The 18,561-nt window shown below is 43.4% G+C and overlaps 2 protein-coding genes across 2 annotated transcripts in view; one reads left to right on the top strand and one right to left on the bottom strand.

Moving 5' to 3' along the window:
- Nucleotides 1–18,561, bottom strand: part of Rnf212b (ring finger protein 212B) — a 145,435-nt gene that overhangs the window by 73,693 nt on the left and 53,181 nt on the right. The window lies entirely within an intron of this gene.
- Slc7a8 (solute carrier family 7 member 8) overlaps nt 1–18,561 on the top strand; it is a 58,069-nt gene that overhangs the window by 10,295 nt on the left and 29,213 nt on the right. Inside the window, exons 3-4 of the mRNA XM_026406050.2 lie at nt 7,475–7,679; nt 8,588–8,739. Of these exons, the coding sequence (XP_026261835.1) occupies nt 7,475–7,679; nt 8,588–8,739 (357 nt within the window). The remainder of the gene's footprint in view (nt 1–7,474; nt 7,680–8,587; nt 8,740–18,561) is intronic.

Genomic DNA, 18,561 nt, shown 5'->3' with positions numbered 1-18,561 from the left:
AAGCTGAAAGGGATTTAGGGATTTGAGAGATTACCAGATTACCAGATGATGACATTGAAATTGAAGGTAGAGCAATCAGATGGTTGTTGTGTGAGGCTGATCTGTTCTTTGAAGGATGTTTAGCAACATTCCCAGCCTTGCCACCCTAAGTACCAGTAACATCTCACTCCAGTGTGAAAACCAAAAGTATCTCCAGACTTTGTCAGCTGAAAATGAGGAGCAAATTGTCCCTGCCACTTAGGAAGTCAAAGTCTTTCCCTGTAGTTGCCTGGTTCTCCAATCAGGCAGGGAAACACTGGAGGCAAAATTAAGTCCTTGCAGGGCATTTTTGAGACTGAGTACTTTTTGCCCCTCAGGCCACAATGCCTGTCTTTCATTGGCTGGTGGGTGGTAGTTATGTCCTTCTATTTCATTAAAAGACCATGTGTGAACAAGTGCTTCCCAATTACCTTCCAAAGCAAGCATGTACTGAGTGGGCGCTCAATAAATACTTTTTGAAATGCAATTACCTGCGGCCCGCCTACCTGCAGCATCTAAAAATTATATCTAGACAAGTAGACAAATGACTCAGAGAATGCTTCATGGTCCTGGCTGTACAGTGCTGTTTCAGAGCCAAGCCTCCTAAGCGAGCTTGTTGGATTCTTCTACAGTTGGTGCCTATCCCTACTGCTACAGATCCTACTATGTCCTTATCTTTATTAGCATTTCATAGATTATAAAGTGCCTCATGTGGATGTGATCTCCCTTGAGCCCTACAACAACCCTGTAAGTAGGCAGAGCAGGAACGATTATTCCGATTCTGTACATGAAGGAAGTGATTCAGATCACAGGGCTTCTAAGTGGCAAAGTAAGAACCCAGTAGCTACTCCAATTCTTGAGTTTATTGCCCTTTCCAGTAAGGAATCCAGAACAGCAGAGTCCTGCATGCTGTCCACATCTCCAATCTGCAGGACATTCAGTCCTGAAGGGAATATGTTGGAGTCTTGACCTGTTCCTACCCCTGTGGCAGCTGTTTGTACAACCCTGATGGGAAAGTGTGTGCAGGGAGAGGCACATGAGCCTGCAGGCCTGGGGTGAGGGTCAAGCCTCTCCAGTGTGCCAGACCCTGCTTTCACACTGTTCCCTCAGTCCTGAAAAGCTCTGAGAGTCTCCTAGCCATTTTTGGAGAAAACACAAAGCAGATTCACTTCAGCTTTCTCTGGACATGAAAATGGCCAGAACCTCCAAGCCCCAACAGGAAGCTGTGGTTAGACTTTAAGACTAACATGAAAAAGTAAGGAAAGCCAAAGCCTTTGGATCTGAGGGTCTGTTGGGCATTAGAAGTCTATAATTCCATGCCCTAGGAAATACTTTGATGGCTACAGATTTTCTAGTGTGGACAGGCCTGGATGTGAGTAATGCCTTAATGGGAGTCACATGAGTATTGACATACAGGTGGGGAGGTTAGTGATTATTCATGGCAAATGTGGATTTTCTCAATTCCGGCAATTTTTCTAGTGAAGACTTGCCCGCTGATACAACTTGCCCCCCCCCCCCGCCCTTTTGGCCCATTTTTAATACAACGGTTTGCTTAGCTTTTCTTTGAAAGAACAAGCCAAGCTGGGCCTCATTGTCCAGGCATCCCAGAATCCATTTTTCACTAAAGAAGATCTGTGTGATAAGATGATTACTTTGTTAATTGGGGTGGATGGAAGCAGGAGTAAAACCCTGACCTCAATTACCTAGGCATTACCAGACAGGTGTGCATCACACACTTAAATGGCCTTATAGACAATGTGTAAAAGAGTAAAACAATAGAGAAAAAAAAAATCCCCACAGTAGTCGATTTTCCTCCTAAATCGCATGAAAAAAGGTTCCCACCAGGCATGGTGGTGCACGCCTGTAATCCTAGGGACCTGGGAGGTTGAGGCAGGAAATCACAAGTTCAAAGCCAGTCTTAGCAATTTAGCAAGGCTCTAAGCAATTTAGTGAGACCCTGTCTCAAAAATGAAAAAAAATAAAAAGGGCTGGGGATGTAGCACAGTAGTTAAGTGCCTGTGGGTTTAATACCCGGTACCAAAAAGAAAGAAAGGTTCTCTGTTCTCCTTTATCAAAGCCACTCTAGGAAAGTCTCATTTGGACAGTGTCCAAGTTTGGAAGCCCTCCAGCTGAAGTGCGTGTCCTGCAGTTTCTAGAGGAGAGGCAGCATGGAGTCTGCAGGAAACCCTGGCAGGAGTCCAAGGACTTGGTCTCTCGTCCAGGCTTTGCTACTTTTGCAGTATGTGACTTTGATCAAGTCTCTTCTCTCTGAGCCTCAGTTCCCACAAAGGTAAATAGGGATGATGCTACTTGCCCTGCCCACCTAAGAAAGTAGTTATCAGACTCAAGTAATGTAGTGGACATGAACGTTTTGTAAATCACCATTGAGATAGAAGGAAGGAATCAGATATCTGTTCCAATTCTTTTTTGGTGGGCAGAGGGATACTGGGGATCAAACCCAGGGGTGTTCTACCACTGAGTTACATCCCCTGTCTTTTTTTTTTTTTTTTTTTTTTTTTTTTTTTTGAGACGGATTTCGCTAAGCTGCTGAGGCTGGCCTCAAACTTGTGATCCTCCTACCTCAGCCTCCAGAGTAGCTGGGATTTCAGGTGTGTACCACTGTACCCAGCAATATGTTCTGATTCTTTAATAAGTGCTGTGTGTAAACTATTCCCCTTGCCTGTGTGGAGTGGGGCATGAAGTTACTCCAGTATCTGTGGGAAGTGAAATGCTTGAGATTGTGGCAGAAGATTTAGGTTCCAGTCTAGCTACTACTACCTTACCCTGTGATTTAGGCAAGTAACTACCTCTCTGAATCTCAGTTTCTTTATCCATAAAATAGGAATAATAATGCCTCTCCTTCATTTTCTTTATTTGGAAAATGGGAATATTATAATTGACCTGCTTTCTTCCCTATGAATTGGAGTTGATAATAATAGCCAGTCTAGTTTACTCAGCACTGAAATAAGTAGGTTGATTTACTTGTTTGCCTATGTACAATACACACTCAACATTGTTATGGGATTTGGAAGTTCCAAATAAAAATGCAGTAAATGATGTCAGACATTATTTATTCAGTAAACATTTATGGAGTGTCTGTCTACTAGGAGACACTTCATAGATGAGGGAAAGAAACACAGTTCCTGCTATTGCAGCTTACAGTACTGTGGGAGAGAGAAATATTAATCAAATAATTATACTAAAGATTGTATGTTGTAGACGTTGCTTTTGAGCATGTAATGTAAAATCTGCCAGCACCAGAGCATTGCTCTGCTGTAAGCAACGATCCTCTCCTGCACAAGTTCCAGAAGCAACTAAGGTGGAAGAAATGTTCTCAGGTTATGGTTTTGGTTTTTTTTTTTTAATATTTATTTTTGAGTTGTAGTCGGACCCAATATCTTTATTTTATTTATGTGGTGCTGAGGATCAAACCCAGGGCCCCACGGGTACTAGGCGAGCGCTCTACCACTGAGCCACAACCCAGCCCCAGGTTATGTTTTTTTTTTTTTTTTTTTAGGAAGCTTCTTCCTAGAATCAGAGAAGCACTCCTTCCTGCTCCTGAGCACTCAGTTCAAGCTAGCAGAGCTCTTCTTTGTAATTTTAGTTTTGCCAAAATTAAGATGGGGGGCACTTTTTATAAAATTACTCCGGTCCCAATGCCAATCTACTAAGACCTTCCCAATCATGGCAGCTCCTTGGAAAGTGTCACAGAGCCTCCAAGAACAAGTGGAAGCAGGAAGTGGGCCAGACCCCTCCAGTGGCTTCTAGTCTTTCGCATCCCATCTTCCAGTGGCTCCTGTGACCTAGAAAGAGAAGGAGAGCACACACACTCTGGAAATGTCACAGCAACAGCAGAGACTCACTGAATCTGATTTACTGATCTCTATTGCCATGTTTGTTTTCCAAGAACCCTTAGTGGAACATTGACTCTTCATTCCTAAGAAGGTCAGATCTTTCAAATAACACCCACCCTCACATTCCCCCTCGGAACCATTCCCAGCTCTAAGAAACAGCCTAGCTATTCCCTCCTCCTTTTTCAGTATCTTAAAGACCAAAGTCAAACCTTGTTTTTCTCGTGCTATTGATTGTTTTTCTAACCCCTTGAACTGGTTTTATAACCCTAGGACTATTGCTCTCTTCTTGGCTGACTTTGAAATGCTCTGTAGATCACTCTTTTGATAACTTCCTGGTAGGCTAGGAATTTACTATTCTTATTAGGAACTCTGTCCCTAGTTCTTTCATTTCCCAGCACTGATGTCTTCCAGAGAACAGCTGTGCATTTAGTTTTGGCAGGTGAGGAGTTACGGGATGAACATGTCCTGAGTCCTAGGACACTAAGCCAACACATCATGCCAAGCACATGTGGGGACTGGTTGAGCAGAGAAGAGGATGGAAAGATGTCCTCTCATTCCTATCACTGAACTTTACATAAACATATAAGGAAAAAAATCTTTTAAGAATTGTGCCACATGTGCATATACGAATACGTAACAACGAACCCCACCATTATGTACAACTTTAATGCACGGATAAAAAAAATATGGAGGGGGAAAAAAGCACTTGTGGCCGGGCATGGTGACATGTACCTGTAATATCAGTGGCTTGGGAGGCTGAGGCAGGAGGATTATGAGTTCAAAGCCAGCCTCACAAAAGCAAGGTGCTAAGCGAGTCAGTGAGACCCTGTCTCTAAATAAAATATAAAATAGGGCTGGGGATGTGGCTCAGTGGTTGAGGGCACCTGAGTTCAATCCCCAGTACCAAAAAAATAAAAAAGAAAGAACTTCTGGGCTGGGCACTGTGGCACACATCTGCAATCCCAAGAACTTGGGAAGCTTAGGCAGGAAGACCACATGTTTGAGGCCAACCTCAGCAACTTGGTGAGGCCCTAAGCAACTTAACAAGGCCTTGTTTCAAAATAAAACATGAAAAGGGCTGGGGATATATCTGTGATAAGGTGCCCCTGGGTTTAATCCCCAGTACCAAAACAAACAAACAAAAACAAACTTGTGCTACTCAGGATATCTTTTATCTATTCACTTTTTGCCTAATATTTGTATCACAGATTTGATGATGGGGGATTGTTTCTTCTTTTAGTTACATTCTACAAGTAGCTCTGTTCTCTTGGGATAGACTGTTAGCACCAAAAGAAAGTACACATGTTTGAGACAACAAATGTGCTTCCATTTCATCTGTTTCCAGCTGTGGCCCTATGCTGATTCTATATCTCAGTCTCTCTGGTTGTCACTGTTTTTAAGTCCTCTGGACCTGTTCTGCATTCTTACTGTACATCTCGTGACAATTTTTTAGTTTGGAAATGGACAGCATATTCTGCATCCCAGGGGAATAGAACATCATGCTTTTAGAACGTGAATATTCTCTTCTCTTCCCCTTTAAGTGCAATAACTGGATGCCTGACCCTGGATTAAAATTGGGTTTTGGGGATGGGAATGTAACTATGTGGTATAGCACTTTCTTAGCATGTGTGAGACCCTGGGTTCACTCTCGCCACTGCAATAAGTAAGTCAGTAAGTAAATAAAGAAGCAAATTGAATTTTGGTTTACAAGTGAAATTATCAGGAGGGTAGGGATATGTAACTCAGTTGGTAGAGTGTTTGCCTTGCCCTGGGTTCAATCCCCAGCTCGGCCAAAAAAAAAAAAAAAAAACCAAGTGAAAGTATCAGGAATGAATTGAGGTTGAGTTATGGTTGATCAGAAAAGTCAAGCATAAAATGTTTTTTGGTTTTTGTTTGTTTTTTGTTACAGGGGATTGAACCCAGGGGTACTTAACTGCTGAGCCACGTCCCCAACCCCCCCCCCCTTTTTTTTTTTTTTTTAAGAGAGCAAGGGAGAGAGGGAGAGAGAGAATTTTAATATTTATTTTTTAGTTATCAGCGGACACAACATCTTTTTTTTTTTTTTTTGTATGTGGTGCTGAGGATCGAACCCGGGCCACACGCATGCCAGGCGAGCGCGCTACTGCTTGAGCCACATCCCCAGCCCCCCAACCCTTTTTTATTTTTTATTTTGAGACAGGTTCTTGCTAAGTTGCTTAGGGGTCTGATACCTTTCTGAGGCTGGCTTTGAATTTGTGATCCCCCTGCCTCAGCTCCTGAGCCCCTGAAATTACAGGTGTGCGCCAGCACACCTGGCTAAGCATAGGACTTTTTACACTCTCCAAACCATGAAAGAGATGTTGGGAATTGAAGATGTCTCCAGAACACTGTCAAGCCCACCGTGCCTCATGATACTTCAGCCCTGCATTTCCACCTGGATTCATTTAGTCTTGCTTCTTCCCTTAGGCATTTAGTGATGCAGCTGAACAGGGCTTGGAGTTTTCAAAGCACTGTCCAGTGGACCCTATTACCACCTCTAATCATTTTAATCATAAGAATTGGACAAAGGAAAACTTGGGAAGAAGCATGTCAGGCACTGCCCCACACTCCTTCTCCCCTGCTCAACCCAGCCCAGGAGTCCTCATTCTGTACTTGCTGCTGGCCTCATCTCTCAGAGAAAACCAGCCCAGTGTGTATAGAAGAAGTGGATTAGTGGAAAGAGCATTGGATTAAACATCAGGAGACTGACTTCAAGATCCAATTTTACCCATCAGTAACTATGGAATTTGGAGGAAGCCACTTAACCCCACTGTGTCTTAGTCTCTTGGTTTGTAAAATAGAGAGAAATGTCTGCCCTTCCTCCTTTTCCTGGATTCTAAAAGGTTGTTGTGAGGGGCAAATGAAACAATGGAGGGGACTGACCTTTGGAAGAATGTAGTGCTGAGGCTTTGCATATTGTACTCCTACAAACCATTTCCAGACTACTGGGAATGTTTTTATAGGGTTATTTCAGGTTCTTCGCTAAGGGTGGGGCTGTTGTGTCTGGGGTAGAAGCCAAGCTTCCAGGAGTGCTGTCCATACTCATAGGTTTTGAAAACCTCCAGTAATAGGGTGTCCAAAAGATTTTGCCCTTTGGCTCCTTTTTTAAGCTTTCTAGTTGGCAGATGGTCTCTGAGAGCAGTCCACTTTTCCAGTCCTGACATTATCTGCCAATCTTAGACCCTTGTCACCTTGGGTGGACCATGTGTAGCCCAGTTACAGTATCCTGAGATTCAGTATTTGCTTAATCATTTACTACTGTGTAGATTTAGACAACTCTCTTGGTATCTCTAAGACTCAGTTTCCTCCTCTGTAAAATATAATAAACGTTACATTGACTCCAGAGTGTTGTTTGGAGAATTAAATGAAGCACCTAAAGTACTTTAACCAAGTTCCTGGCCAATTCTCTGCTCAGAGGTATCCCTACTCTAGGGAGAATTATTGCTAGACACATTGGCTGAAGATCATTTACTTATCTCATAGGCAATTTAGAATTGGATCAGAGATGTGACCACCCTGCAAAGGCCAATCCTGCCATGTCTTGACCTCACTGTCTCACTTGCTTTTCCTGGTGCTTTCTACAGGGAACATCATTGGCTCTGGAATCTTTGTCTCACCCAAGGGTGTGCTGGAGAACGCGGGCTCTGTGGGCCTCGCACTCATTGTCTGGATTGTGACAGGCATCATCACAGCCGTGGGAGCTCTCTGCTATGCTGAGCTGGGGGTCACCATCCCCAAATCTGGAGGTGACTACTCCTATGTCAAGGACATCTTTGGAGGACTGGCAGGGTAAGCACATCTCCAGAGGCCTAAGTGGTCTAGAAGAAAAGGAGAAAGGTGGTTCAGAAACAGGTCAGATTGGGGGTTTCTAGTCTCAATGTACAGTCTCTACATGGTGCTGCCATTTTGTCTCCATGTCATGGTGGCTAGTGTAGCTTTGTGTCCCTTTAATATTCCTAAGAGTGATGGAGAACTGGGTTGTAATTTTAATCTCTTCACTGATCTTGGTGGGCAAGAGTACGAGCCAAAGCAAATAGAGCTATGTGACAACACTGATGATAGACTTCCAGGAAAAGGTGTCACAAAAACGTAGGCCTTTTTTTATCTTGAGAAATGAGAGTGACCAGTAAGTGTGCCTTCTTTTCATATTACTGAGGATGATGCCCTCCCTCTAGAATCAAGCCCTAATCTGGAATTTCCTCAGGTTCTTCAAACCTGCCAAGGAGCTCAGCTCTCACCAATGGGTCAATGGGTGTGAAGGCCACTTCCTGGAATACCCCACTAGATGCTTCCCCCAGCAGTTGCTAATATAGCCACACCCTTAGCATGTCCTGGCTGTCAGAATCCTGGGTTGCAAATTTAATCTTCCCCCAGTGAATGCTGGGGGCCACAGTGGCAGAGAAGAGATGATGAAAGGAGAAGGGAGAGAGAAAGATGCCAAGACTGGTGTTGGTGCTAGTTGAAACTTAGCTCTCCATTGTTAAACAGTTTTACTGCCGTTGCAGAGTGCTGGGTGTCTCATTTGGGGTGGGGGTGGGAGCTGGGCTCTTTAGCATCCCTGAAAATTAAAAAAAAGGAAATACACCCCTTTAATCTACCTGTCTCTGCTCATGGCTGCCCACCAACTTGCCCAGGCTCTCTTCTGATGACTGAATTCCTGCCGTGCCTTTTGGCGGGCTGTCCTCCTCCTCCTTCAGGTTCCTGAGGCTGTGGATTGCTGTGCTGGTGATCTACCCCACCAACCAAGCCGTCATCGCCCTCACCTTCTCCAACTATGTGTTGCAGCCACTCTTCCCCACCTGCTTCCCCCCAGAGTCTGGCCTTCGTCTCCTGGCTGCCATCTGCTTATGTAAGTATTGGCTTGCATGCATCTGATTTTCCTTCCTGTTCTCCTGGTTTTTTGTTTTTGTTTTTTTCCCCCCCATTATTTTTCTCTCCATTTTTTACAAGTGTATTTTGGAACCATGGACTCTGCGTATAATTATCTGGTGTTTTAAAAAGAAGGAGAAACTTATTGGAGGCACAGTCATTTTTACTGACAGGGCTCTTAACATGAAGCACTTTCACCTATATTATCTGATTTGAGCCTCATGATAAAACCATGAGGTAAGCTGGGCCAGTATTATCATTTTCCTAGAAGAGATAAGGAAACAGAGAGCCAAGCAAGTAGCTTACCCCAGGACACAGGCCCTGAGTGTGTCCAGGTCTTCTGATTCCCTCTCCAGCATAGCACACCTTGCCAGTTTCTCCTGGCTGCTCATAGGAAGACTGCTTTGGCTATGTAGGGGAAGGTCTGGTCCACTTCTACCTCAACTGGCCAACTCATACTTTGCAAACTTCTTGGGAGACTTTGTCCCTGGTCTCTGCCCTGGATGAGTTTTCAAGATTGATTGATTAATTTTGGTACCAGGGATTGAACCCAGGGGTGCTCAACCATAAGCCACATCTCTAGCTCTTTTTTTATTTTTTATTTTGAGACAGGGTCTTGTTAAGTTGCCCAAGCTGGCCTCAAACTTGCCATCCTTCTGTCTCAGCCTCCTAAGTTGCTGGGATTATAGGCATGTGACACCACATCTGGCTAATTTTTACTTAAGTATTTATTTATTTAGGTACTGGGGGTTAAATCCAGGGGTGCTTTACCACTGAGCTATATCCCCAGCCATTTTTATTTTTTGAGACAGGGTCTTGCTAAATCGCTGAGGCTGGCCTTGAACGTGTGATCCTCCTGCTTCTGCCTCCCCAGTTGCTAGGGTTACAGGGTGTGTACCACCGTACCACACTTGGATGAGCTTTATAAATGGGGAAAGTCATATAAACAGATGTAGTAGCTATGATTTAGTCAGTTTCAGTAAAAATTTAGGGAAGGGGAAAGATCTCTGTGAGCTGGAAAAGGTAGAAAAACTTAAGAGAGAAGTTCCACAGAGCCATGTTTCTAGGAAGTGTCAGTGCTGATCTCTGTGATCTCCTTGGCCTGGAGTATTCTATATCCTTAATCAAACACTAACTTCTCAAGCAACTACTTGGACATGTTTCAGAGGTCATACTTCATATTTGGCTTGGTCCCTGCCTTCTTACAACTTCTAACACTCACATACTTAGCTGAGGATAGGAATGCTCCTGGCTGGAACTTTCCCAAGTCAGGCACTTCTTTTCCATCATGTTGGTGGCTCGGGGAGGGAGGACCATTTACTTACCCCAATACCTCTTACAGGCAAGCATCTGGAGCCTTGACAAGTTTGTCCTCTTTGGCAGTAGAGGTCAATTCAGGGAGAGACCCCACCACCTAAGAAACTTCTAATGAGGGGCTGGTGATGAGGCTAAGTGGCAGAGAGCTTGCCTAGCATGCATAAAGCCCTAGATTCAATCCCTAGCCACACACTCACACACAAAGTTCTAATGTGGAGTTGAGACCCTTGTTTGGGACTTTATTCCTTGTGCTTGGTCAGTCCTGTTGAACTAGGCTGAGCCCCTGAGCCTGCATCTCCACTCCACACCATCTAACTGACTTGACTCTTTGGCATAGTTACTCAACCCACCTCACTGTCAGATGTGGATTGTAAATTGTAACCCTATGTCTCAGGAGGGTGTGAAATGTGTGAGAGAAGAAATGGGATGCACTCAGTACAGCAGTGGGCACCTTGTGTCCCAGCCATGTCAGTCACTGAGGATGTCAAGCTGCAAGGCCACTACATCCTTGGTTCTTAGCTGGATCCACAGCTGAGGGAAGGGGAGGATGGAGGGCGTGGGAATGCAGGAAAAGTTGCTGGTTTTGCCATCAGACAAGCTAACAGGGGGAGGAAGGGGAAGCACATGAGTGCTGGTCACTGCTGTTTCTGTGTCTTATGCACACAGACAGCTTCCTTTTTCTTGCTGATGCTGCTGAAGTATCTCAGACAAGAGGCCACCCTTGCCCTCCTACTAAAAATCAAGAACCCTTGGGTTGCTGATTTAGCTTACTGGCAAACACAGGTCCTGTGTTAATCCCCAAAGGAAAGATCTTTGAGACCTGATGTGGCAGCACACGCCTATAATCCCAGCCACTAGGGAAGCTGAGATAGGAGGATATCAAGATAGAGGCCAGCCTCAGCAATTTAGCAAGGCCCTAAACAACTTAGCAAGACCCTGTCACAAAATTTTTAAAAATAAAAAGATCTGGAGATGTAGGTCAGAGGTAAAGCATCCCTGGGTTTAATCCCCTTATCAAAAAAAAAAAAAAAAAAAAGACACTCCAGGAAGTTATTCAAGGGTTTGACCAGTTTCACAAAGACTACTGGGGTAGCGCAGCCTTGGGCTTCCCCTCAGGATGGGCCCAATCCTCCCAGAAGATTAGAGTTCCAGTTTAAGTTGGTATGGTGGTACACACCTATGATCCCAGTACCTTTGGAGCCTGAGGCAGAAGGATCACAAGTTCCAGTTCAGCCTAGACAATTTAGCAAGACCCTATTTGAAAACTAACTAACTAAATAAGTGCGTGACTCAGTGATAGAGCAACCCTGGGTTAAATTCCCAGTACTAAAAAAAAAAAAAAAAAATAGAGTGCTCCTGCTTGTATCCAACTCCAGAAAGTCATAGCACACAGTCCCCTCTGCAGCTCACGCCTCACCTAGACACTGCTAGCACCAAGCTAGGAAGAAACTTAGAAACTGGCTGATAACAAAAATGAGGAGATCCTTCTCTTTCTCTTTACCACCATCAAAGATTCAATAAAACCCATCTGGCCTGTCTTCTAAGAGGAACTGCAAGGAAATTACCTCCAACTTGACAGTGTCAATCTTGTCCTCCAAAGACAGGAATTTTTCAGTGCCCTTGAAATAGGTGTTCAAGTATTTTTCTCCTTTGTAATCAGATTTTTTTTTTTTTTTTTTTTTTTTGTCCTGTACTGGGAATTGATCATCTCAGGACCTTGTGTATGCTGCTAGGCAAGTGCTCTACCTCTGCATTAACCTCACCAGTCCCAAGAAAGTCTTAAACTTAAGCCTCTTCCTCATGTCACCTTTAGGGGAAATGGAGAACAGCTCTGTTTCTCATGCTTTGCGGTGTCCCTTTCCTGTGGCTGTGAAGGCCACTGGATGTTGTACACATCCACATATGTGAACACACACACACACAATTCTTCCTTCTCTTCTTTAGGCCTGATGTTGCCAGTTGTTTTAAGTGCATGTACAGAGGTTCTGTTTTCTGGTTTGTTGAATACTTGTTTTCTAAACTCACTTCTATATAGTCCCTCAAATCATCTCTTAAGTGATCCAGTGAAACAAAAACCAGGCTGTCAGAAAGGCTTGGTGGATGCCATTTTTCACTAACATTTTTTATTCCAGCAGCCCTCTGACTCACCCAATCCCACCATCTTCCAACCCACTCTATCTTCTTAGCAGGTGCCAGATAAGTTAACTGCATAAAATAGGTACAATATTTTTTTTGTTTGTTTGTTTGCGGGGCTAGTGTTGAACCCAGGGCCTTGTACTTGCTAGGCAAGTGCCATACCACTGAGCCCTGGTACAGCCTTCTTTGGAAATCAAGCCTGGAGAAGCTCAACCTAGCTCTACTCCTGGCAGAAGCTGTAAAGAGCTTGGTTATGATGAGAACGTATTTACATAGGAAATTCTGCTTTCTGCTGTCTCATTTTGGCATGCTGTTGATGGGCTTCATCCACTGAGCAATGAGAGGTTTGGGCCACCCTCCGTAGAGAGGTCACTGGTGTATAGCTAGGTCCTAGAGGACAGGGCACAGAGCCTAGCAGGGAAAAGCGGGTGTGGCAAAGCCTCAGGGTTGGGCTTTGCTAGAGGCAGGAGATGAGGTCAAGAATAGTTCTGTGGTGGGGCCGTTTTTGGAAGCGATTAGATGAGAAATGAAGTTGTGATGAGCCAGATGGTGGGGGTGGAGAGGCGGAAAGAACCTGCTGTAACTGGCTTGCTTGCCGGAGCCCGGGAGCCCGGTGGTGAGAGGGGGGGTAGTTGGAGAGGGAGAGAGAGAAGGAACTGCAGATCTGGATCTCGCTTATGCAACTGCAGCGCCACTTTGAGTTATTCTATTATTTAGGTCAAAGCTGATTATTCACTGCTGAGTCAGCAGAATATCCCTGGCCACCCGGCAGCAAAAAAGGAAAGTATTTTTACATTTTAATTAAATGAAAGCCTTTCTCCCTTCTCCAGAGCAAGCATATTAGCAGAAAAAGGGAGTTAGGAAAGGGGACTGGGAGGTATTAAAACTTGGTTTCCAGTGCCTTTTATGATTTCCTTGTTGTCTCTCTTTTCTTCTTTTTAAAATTATCTCCCTGGTAAATGATTATATTTTCCATGTAAAAGATTCAAGTCCGACATAAAAGAGAGTCAACACAGAAAGTCACCCTTATCTTCACCTGGATCCCTCCCCTGTCTGGTGGCCTTAGTATTGGGGATGTCCAGTTGGGGTCCAGGTGTGTCTCGAAAAAAGAATTGAGCAAGACACACAGAAGCAACAGGCAAAGTACAGATTTGTTGAAGGAGAAGGTCAAAGTAACACGCTGTATAAGGTAGAGAGGGATGGGTTGAGCAAAAGAAAGAGGTTCAAGGTCCTGGTGTCTGGGAATTAGTGTCTTGTGTGTTGAGTTGTGAGGCATTCTCTTCCCTATAGAGATGGGACTGGATTGAAGACCTTACCATTTGTTCCCAATGGCTACCTTATATTACCTCATTAGAACAGTGTCCAATTTTCCCCATTGGTTACTTTAGAAAACCTAATTAAAATGCTGTCCACTTTACCCCATTGGTTATTTTAGAATACGGAACCTGTAGACCAGGTGTGGTGGTACACATCTATAATCCCAGTGACTCCAGAGCCTGAGGCAGTAAGATCAAAAATTCAAAGCCAGCCTCAGCCACTTGGGAGTCCCTAAGCAACTTAGAGAGACTCTGTCTCTAAAATATTAGAAAGGCTGAGGATATGGCTCAGTGTTTAACTGCCCCTGGGTTCAATTCCTGGTTCCAAAAAAAAAAACACACACACACACACACACAAAAAAAAAAAAAAAACAAAACCCTGAACCTGTAGCAGGAGTTCATGGGTAATGTATAATAAAACTTAATATAAACAGGGACATGATGACTCTTCTCCCTGTCTTGTCCTCCAGTGGCATATTTCTTGTACCCTGCCTCTGCCATCTTGGAGTCCCTGAACACCTATCTAGCAGTAATAGTGAATATATATCATTACAGTTCTAAATAAAATGCAGCTATTGATGTATCTGGGTATGTAGTCATACATACTGACAGGTTATTTCTGCAACATACTCTTTTATCATGTAGCCCCGTCATTTGTCTGTTACTGGGTTTCTAGTGTCAAAAGACAACAGTCTTATTTTCTTTTTGGTACCCAGGGGTGCTTTACCACTAAACCTCATTCCCAGCCCTTTATTTTTTAATTTTGAGGCAGGGCTCTACTAAATTGCTTAGGGCCTCACTAAGTAGCTGAGGCTAGCCTTGAACTTGCAATCCTCCTGCCTCAAGCTCCCAAGTTGCCATGATTACAGATGTACACCAACATGCTAGCAACAGACAAAATTCTTGACTGGCTTTTCTCAGTCCCCCAACCCCCAGGACCTTGTACATGCAGGCAAGTGCTCTACCACTGAACCCCCAGCCCTTGGCTTTATTATTCATTGTACAATTTGGCAACAATTCATTCCATAAAAGAGAATAAGCATTCCAATGGTCCAAGCAAAAGAATTTGATGATTTTTTTTTTTTTTTTTTTTTGTACCAGGGACGGAACTCTAGGGTACTAGACCACTGAGTCACATCCCCAGCCCTATTGTGTGTTTTATTTAGAGACATGGTCTCACTGAGTTGCTTAGCACCTCACAGTTACTAAGGCTGGCTTTGAACTTGAGATTCTCTTGTCCCAGCCTCCCAAGCCTCTGGGATCATAGGTGTGTGCCACCAAGCCAGGCAAGAAGTTGATTTTATGGACAAAGAAGGACTTAAAGAAAGCAGAAACAAAACCCCAAAAGCCAATTAGTCATTTCAAGTTACTGTCCTTATAAGGTGGGGACAGAGAGACAGACTAAAAAGAAAATAACTATCTAATTATCATCAGCTTATTTCAAATTACTTCTTTGTGTAAGGATTAAAGCAAAGAGAACTTCATTATCATATCAATTGAATCTGACTTTTTTGGACAATTTGACTGTTATCTTTCTAATCCTGATTCTCAGCAGGTCAGATAAACAGTCTACTTTCAGTTTGGTAGGATGGAACTTTAGTATAAATGACTTCATTTTGACTTTAACCCTGATCTGTTGGAGTTCAGTGTAGGAGCTGAATCTGAAACAGTAGTTGGTATTTTTTTCCTTCCTTCTCTTCCTTTCTTTTCCTTTTTCTTCTCTCAGTGCTGGGGATGGAACCCAGGCCCATTCTAGGAAAGCATGCTTTACCACTGAGCCATTCCCCTGCCCCAGTCCAGATCTGTGCATCTTACTTCCTAATCACAGGCTTTCCTTTGGGATCTGTCTTTCCCCCTTGGGACTTCCTGCCTGGCCCCTTTCATTAATGCCCCCTGTTCTCCCTGTAAGTCTTGCCCTAAAGAAATTCCTTCTCCTTCCAGAAAAGAATAACCTGCATGCATTTCACAAGGAAAAAAAAATGCTTATCTTGTTTTCTATCTTTCTGCTGAGATTCCTAAGAGGCTACTTTTTTTTCTAGGGCTTCAGATTTCTACTTCTTTCTTGAGCTATTTGGAAAGGAAAGAACTTCCTTTATTCTAACCCTGAGTTGCTCTCTACAATTCCTCTACAAAGACTCCAGCTGCCTGGAGCAGGATGTTGTCAGTTGTTTTGTAAATCTCCTGTAAATTAATCCCTTGGCATTGAGGGTTCTACAGTCTTTCCTCGCTTCTAATCCCTTAACTTCAATTCATCATCCCTTGAGCCTTCATATTCTCTAGCCTCAGACTTCTCTTCTCAAACATGAAACATGTTGCCTCAGATACCTGGGTGCCACTGCCTTCTTGTCTTTCTCTAGTCCCCAAAGAGTTCTCTGGGTGTGTCTGATCAATCTTGTAGGTAGGAATTCTGACAAATACAGACTGGTCTAGATTTGATTCCCATTTATCTAAGACCCCTTTTTTTCTCTAAATATCTTCTAACTAGCCAGCATTTAAAATCTAAGTATATGGAAAATCTCTTAAGTTTTACTCAAGGGTTAATTCAACTAGCACTGCATTTTTCTTTTTCTTTCTTTCTTTTTTTTTTTTACTCAGGGGCACTCAACCACCAAGCCACATCCCCAGCTCTGTTTTGTTTTTTATTTAGAGACAGAGTCTCACTGAGTCATGCCTTGCATTTTGCTGAGGCTGGCTTTGAATTTGTGATCTTCCTGCCTCCATCCTCCCAGCTGTTGGGATTACAGGTGTGTGCCACCATGCCCAGCTCATTTTTCATTTTTATGATACATTAAGACTAAAATTATTCTGGAAGTGGATTTCCAGAAAGCTCATCATTATTCTGGAAGTGGATAACCAGAAAGCTCATCAGTTATGCATCGTATTGAACATGTAGTGGAGATAAGGTATGACTTATATGGTCTTGGAAAAGATTAAAGTCTATTGACTGGCATACCAACAAATTAATGACAATACAAAAAAAATTTAAAAAGAAACAAATAATAACAATAAAGTGTGATTTTAAAAATGAAACACAGAGAGAGCTTTGAAATTGGGAGGTGAGTGCTAGGGAAGGCTTTCAGGTTGAACTAAAGAAAGGCTTCAGATGGGCAGAAAGTAGGGGACAGCCAGACTTACCAAGTCAGGTAAGACTTGAGATCAAAAGAGAAACAGCCTATTGGAGAAAAACAAGTAGCTTTATGTGGGTGGAGCCTAAGAGAGTGATAGAAAATGACACTGAACAGGTAAGAAGAAGTCAGATCTTGAAGGATCCTGAATATCATGCCCAAAAAAGCAGACTTTGCCAGATGCTCTGGCACACAACTATACTCAGGCAGCTGAGGCAAGAGGATCACAAGTTTAAGGTCAGCCTCAGCAATTTAGGGAGACCCTATCTCAAATCAATAAGGGCTGGAGACGCTCAGTGGCCAAGCGACTCAGGGGTTCAATCCCCAGTGCTGCAAATACAAAACAAACAACAACAACAACAAAACCCACAAACAAACAAACAAAAATTAAGAGAAAGCAGATTTATCCAATGAATCACTGAAGAATTTGAGCAGTGGAGTAAATATGATTAGTCTCAGAATTGGGTGAAACCTGAAACCAGGAGAAAAACAGGCTAAGTATTTGTCTAGCCTAGAGAGGTTACAATTTTTTTTTTTTTTGGTACTGGGGACTGATGTCACTATACCATTGAGCTACATTTCCAGCCCCTTTTTAATATTTTGAGTCAGGGTCTCATTAAGTTGCTTAGGGCCTTGCTAAATTTCTCATCTTCTTGCTCTTTTTTATTTTGAGACAGGGTCTCACTAAATTGCTGAGGCTAGTGTAGAACTTGTGATTCTCTTGCCTCTGCCTCCCAAGTAGCTAGCATTTACACCAGAAGATTTTAGGAGTACAATCAGCTGAGCATGTTGAATTGTTTGACCACCAAGGAGGAAGAATCTAGTTTGTCTGGAATGTTTCAGCTTAACTATATTCAGCGATCATGATGAACAGTTAAATGTTTTCTACCTCTGCCTTTCAGGTCCTCCCAAGGCCCTGAGGGGAGCTGGACAGGTTTTTGGTTAGAAGTCTTGCTCGGGGCATTACCCCTGGATCCTATTCAAAAGCCTGCCCTAAAGCAGTGAAACTTATAAAGGGATGGGAACTCTTGGTCATGTTTATCAAATGCCCGTGACATACTAGATACTGTTTTGGGCACAGGGGATACAGCAGTAAGCAAAACCCCTCATTTGAAGCAGCAGCAGTAGAAAATGAAGTCATCTCTCTTAACAACTCTTTACTGAGTCTACTTGTGTGTCTTCTATAGGTACCCCAGGGGATACAGAATCATTCAATCATTCTCAAATGTCTGAGTGTCTGTTATAACCCAGGCACTGTGCTAGGCATGGGAATACTCAGTTCCTATACTTAGGAACTCACAGCCCAGTGCATAATTCCAACAAGTAGATAGAAAATTTCAGTTTTGAAATGGTAAGTTTCCCAAGAAGACAATATCTAGAGAGTTGGCTGAAAGAGAAATAGAAGTAGGGAACGAGGGTGGAAGAAAATATTGGAGAAAGGAACATGTAAGTTTAGGCCAAAAGACCATTTGGAGATGAGGCAAACTGTCCAGCATGGAGGGGAAGGGAGAGTGAGATGGGGCCAAGAGAATGTTCTCTCAGGAGGGATTAACAATGACAAGGTCTGAGGACATAGCCCTTTCAGGGGGACTTCAGGTAGTTCTGTACACCTACACCACAGCATAGATTAGGAGGTAGAAAATGTGGCAGACATGGGAACCTCATTGTGAAGGGCCTTTTGGGCCATGCTTAAGAGGTTGGACTTTACCCCAAGAGCAAAGAAGTTTTTATTGAGGATTGAACTCAGGGACACTTAACCACTGAGCCAAATCCCCCACCCTTTTAAAAAAATATATATTTATTTAGAGACAGAGTCTCACTAAATTGCTGAGGCTGGCTTTGAACTTGCAATCCTCCTGCCTGAGCCTCTCTAAACTGCTAGGATTACAGGCATGCCCCACAGCACCC

Source organism: Urocitellus parryii, chromosome 6 (genome assembly GCF_045843805.1).
Source record: "Urocitellus parryii isolate mUroPar1 chromosome 6, mUroPar1.hap1, whole genome shotgun sequence".
NCBI classification, from domain to species: domain Eukaryota; kingdom Metazoa; phylum Chordata; class Mammalia; order Rodentia; family Sciuridae; genus Urocitellus; species Urocitellus parryii.
The sequence above is the reverse complement of the archived record's forward strand: the minus strand, read 5'-3'. Positions and strand labels throughout refer to the sequence as shown.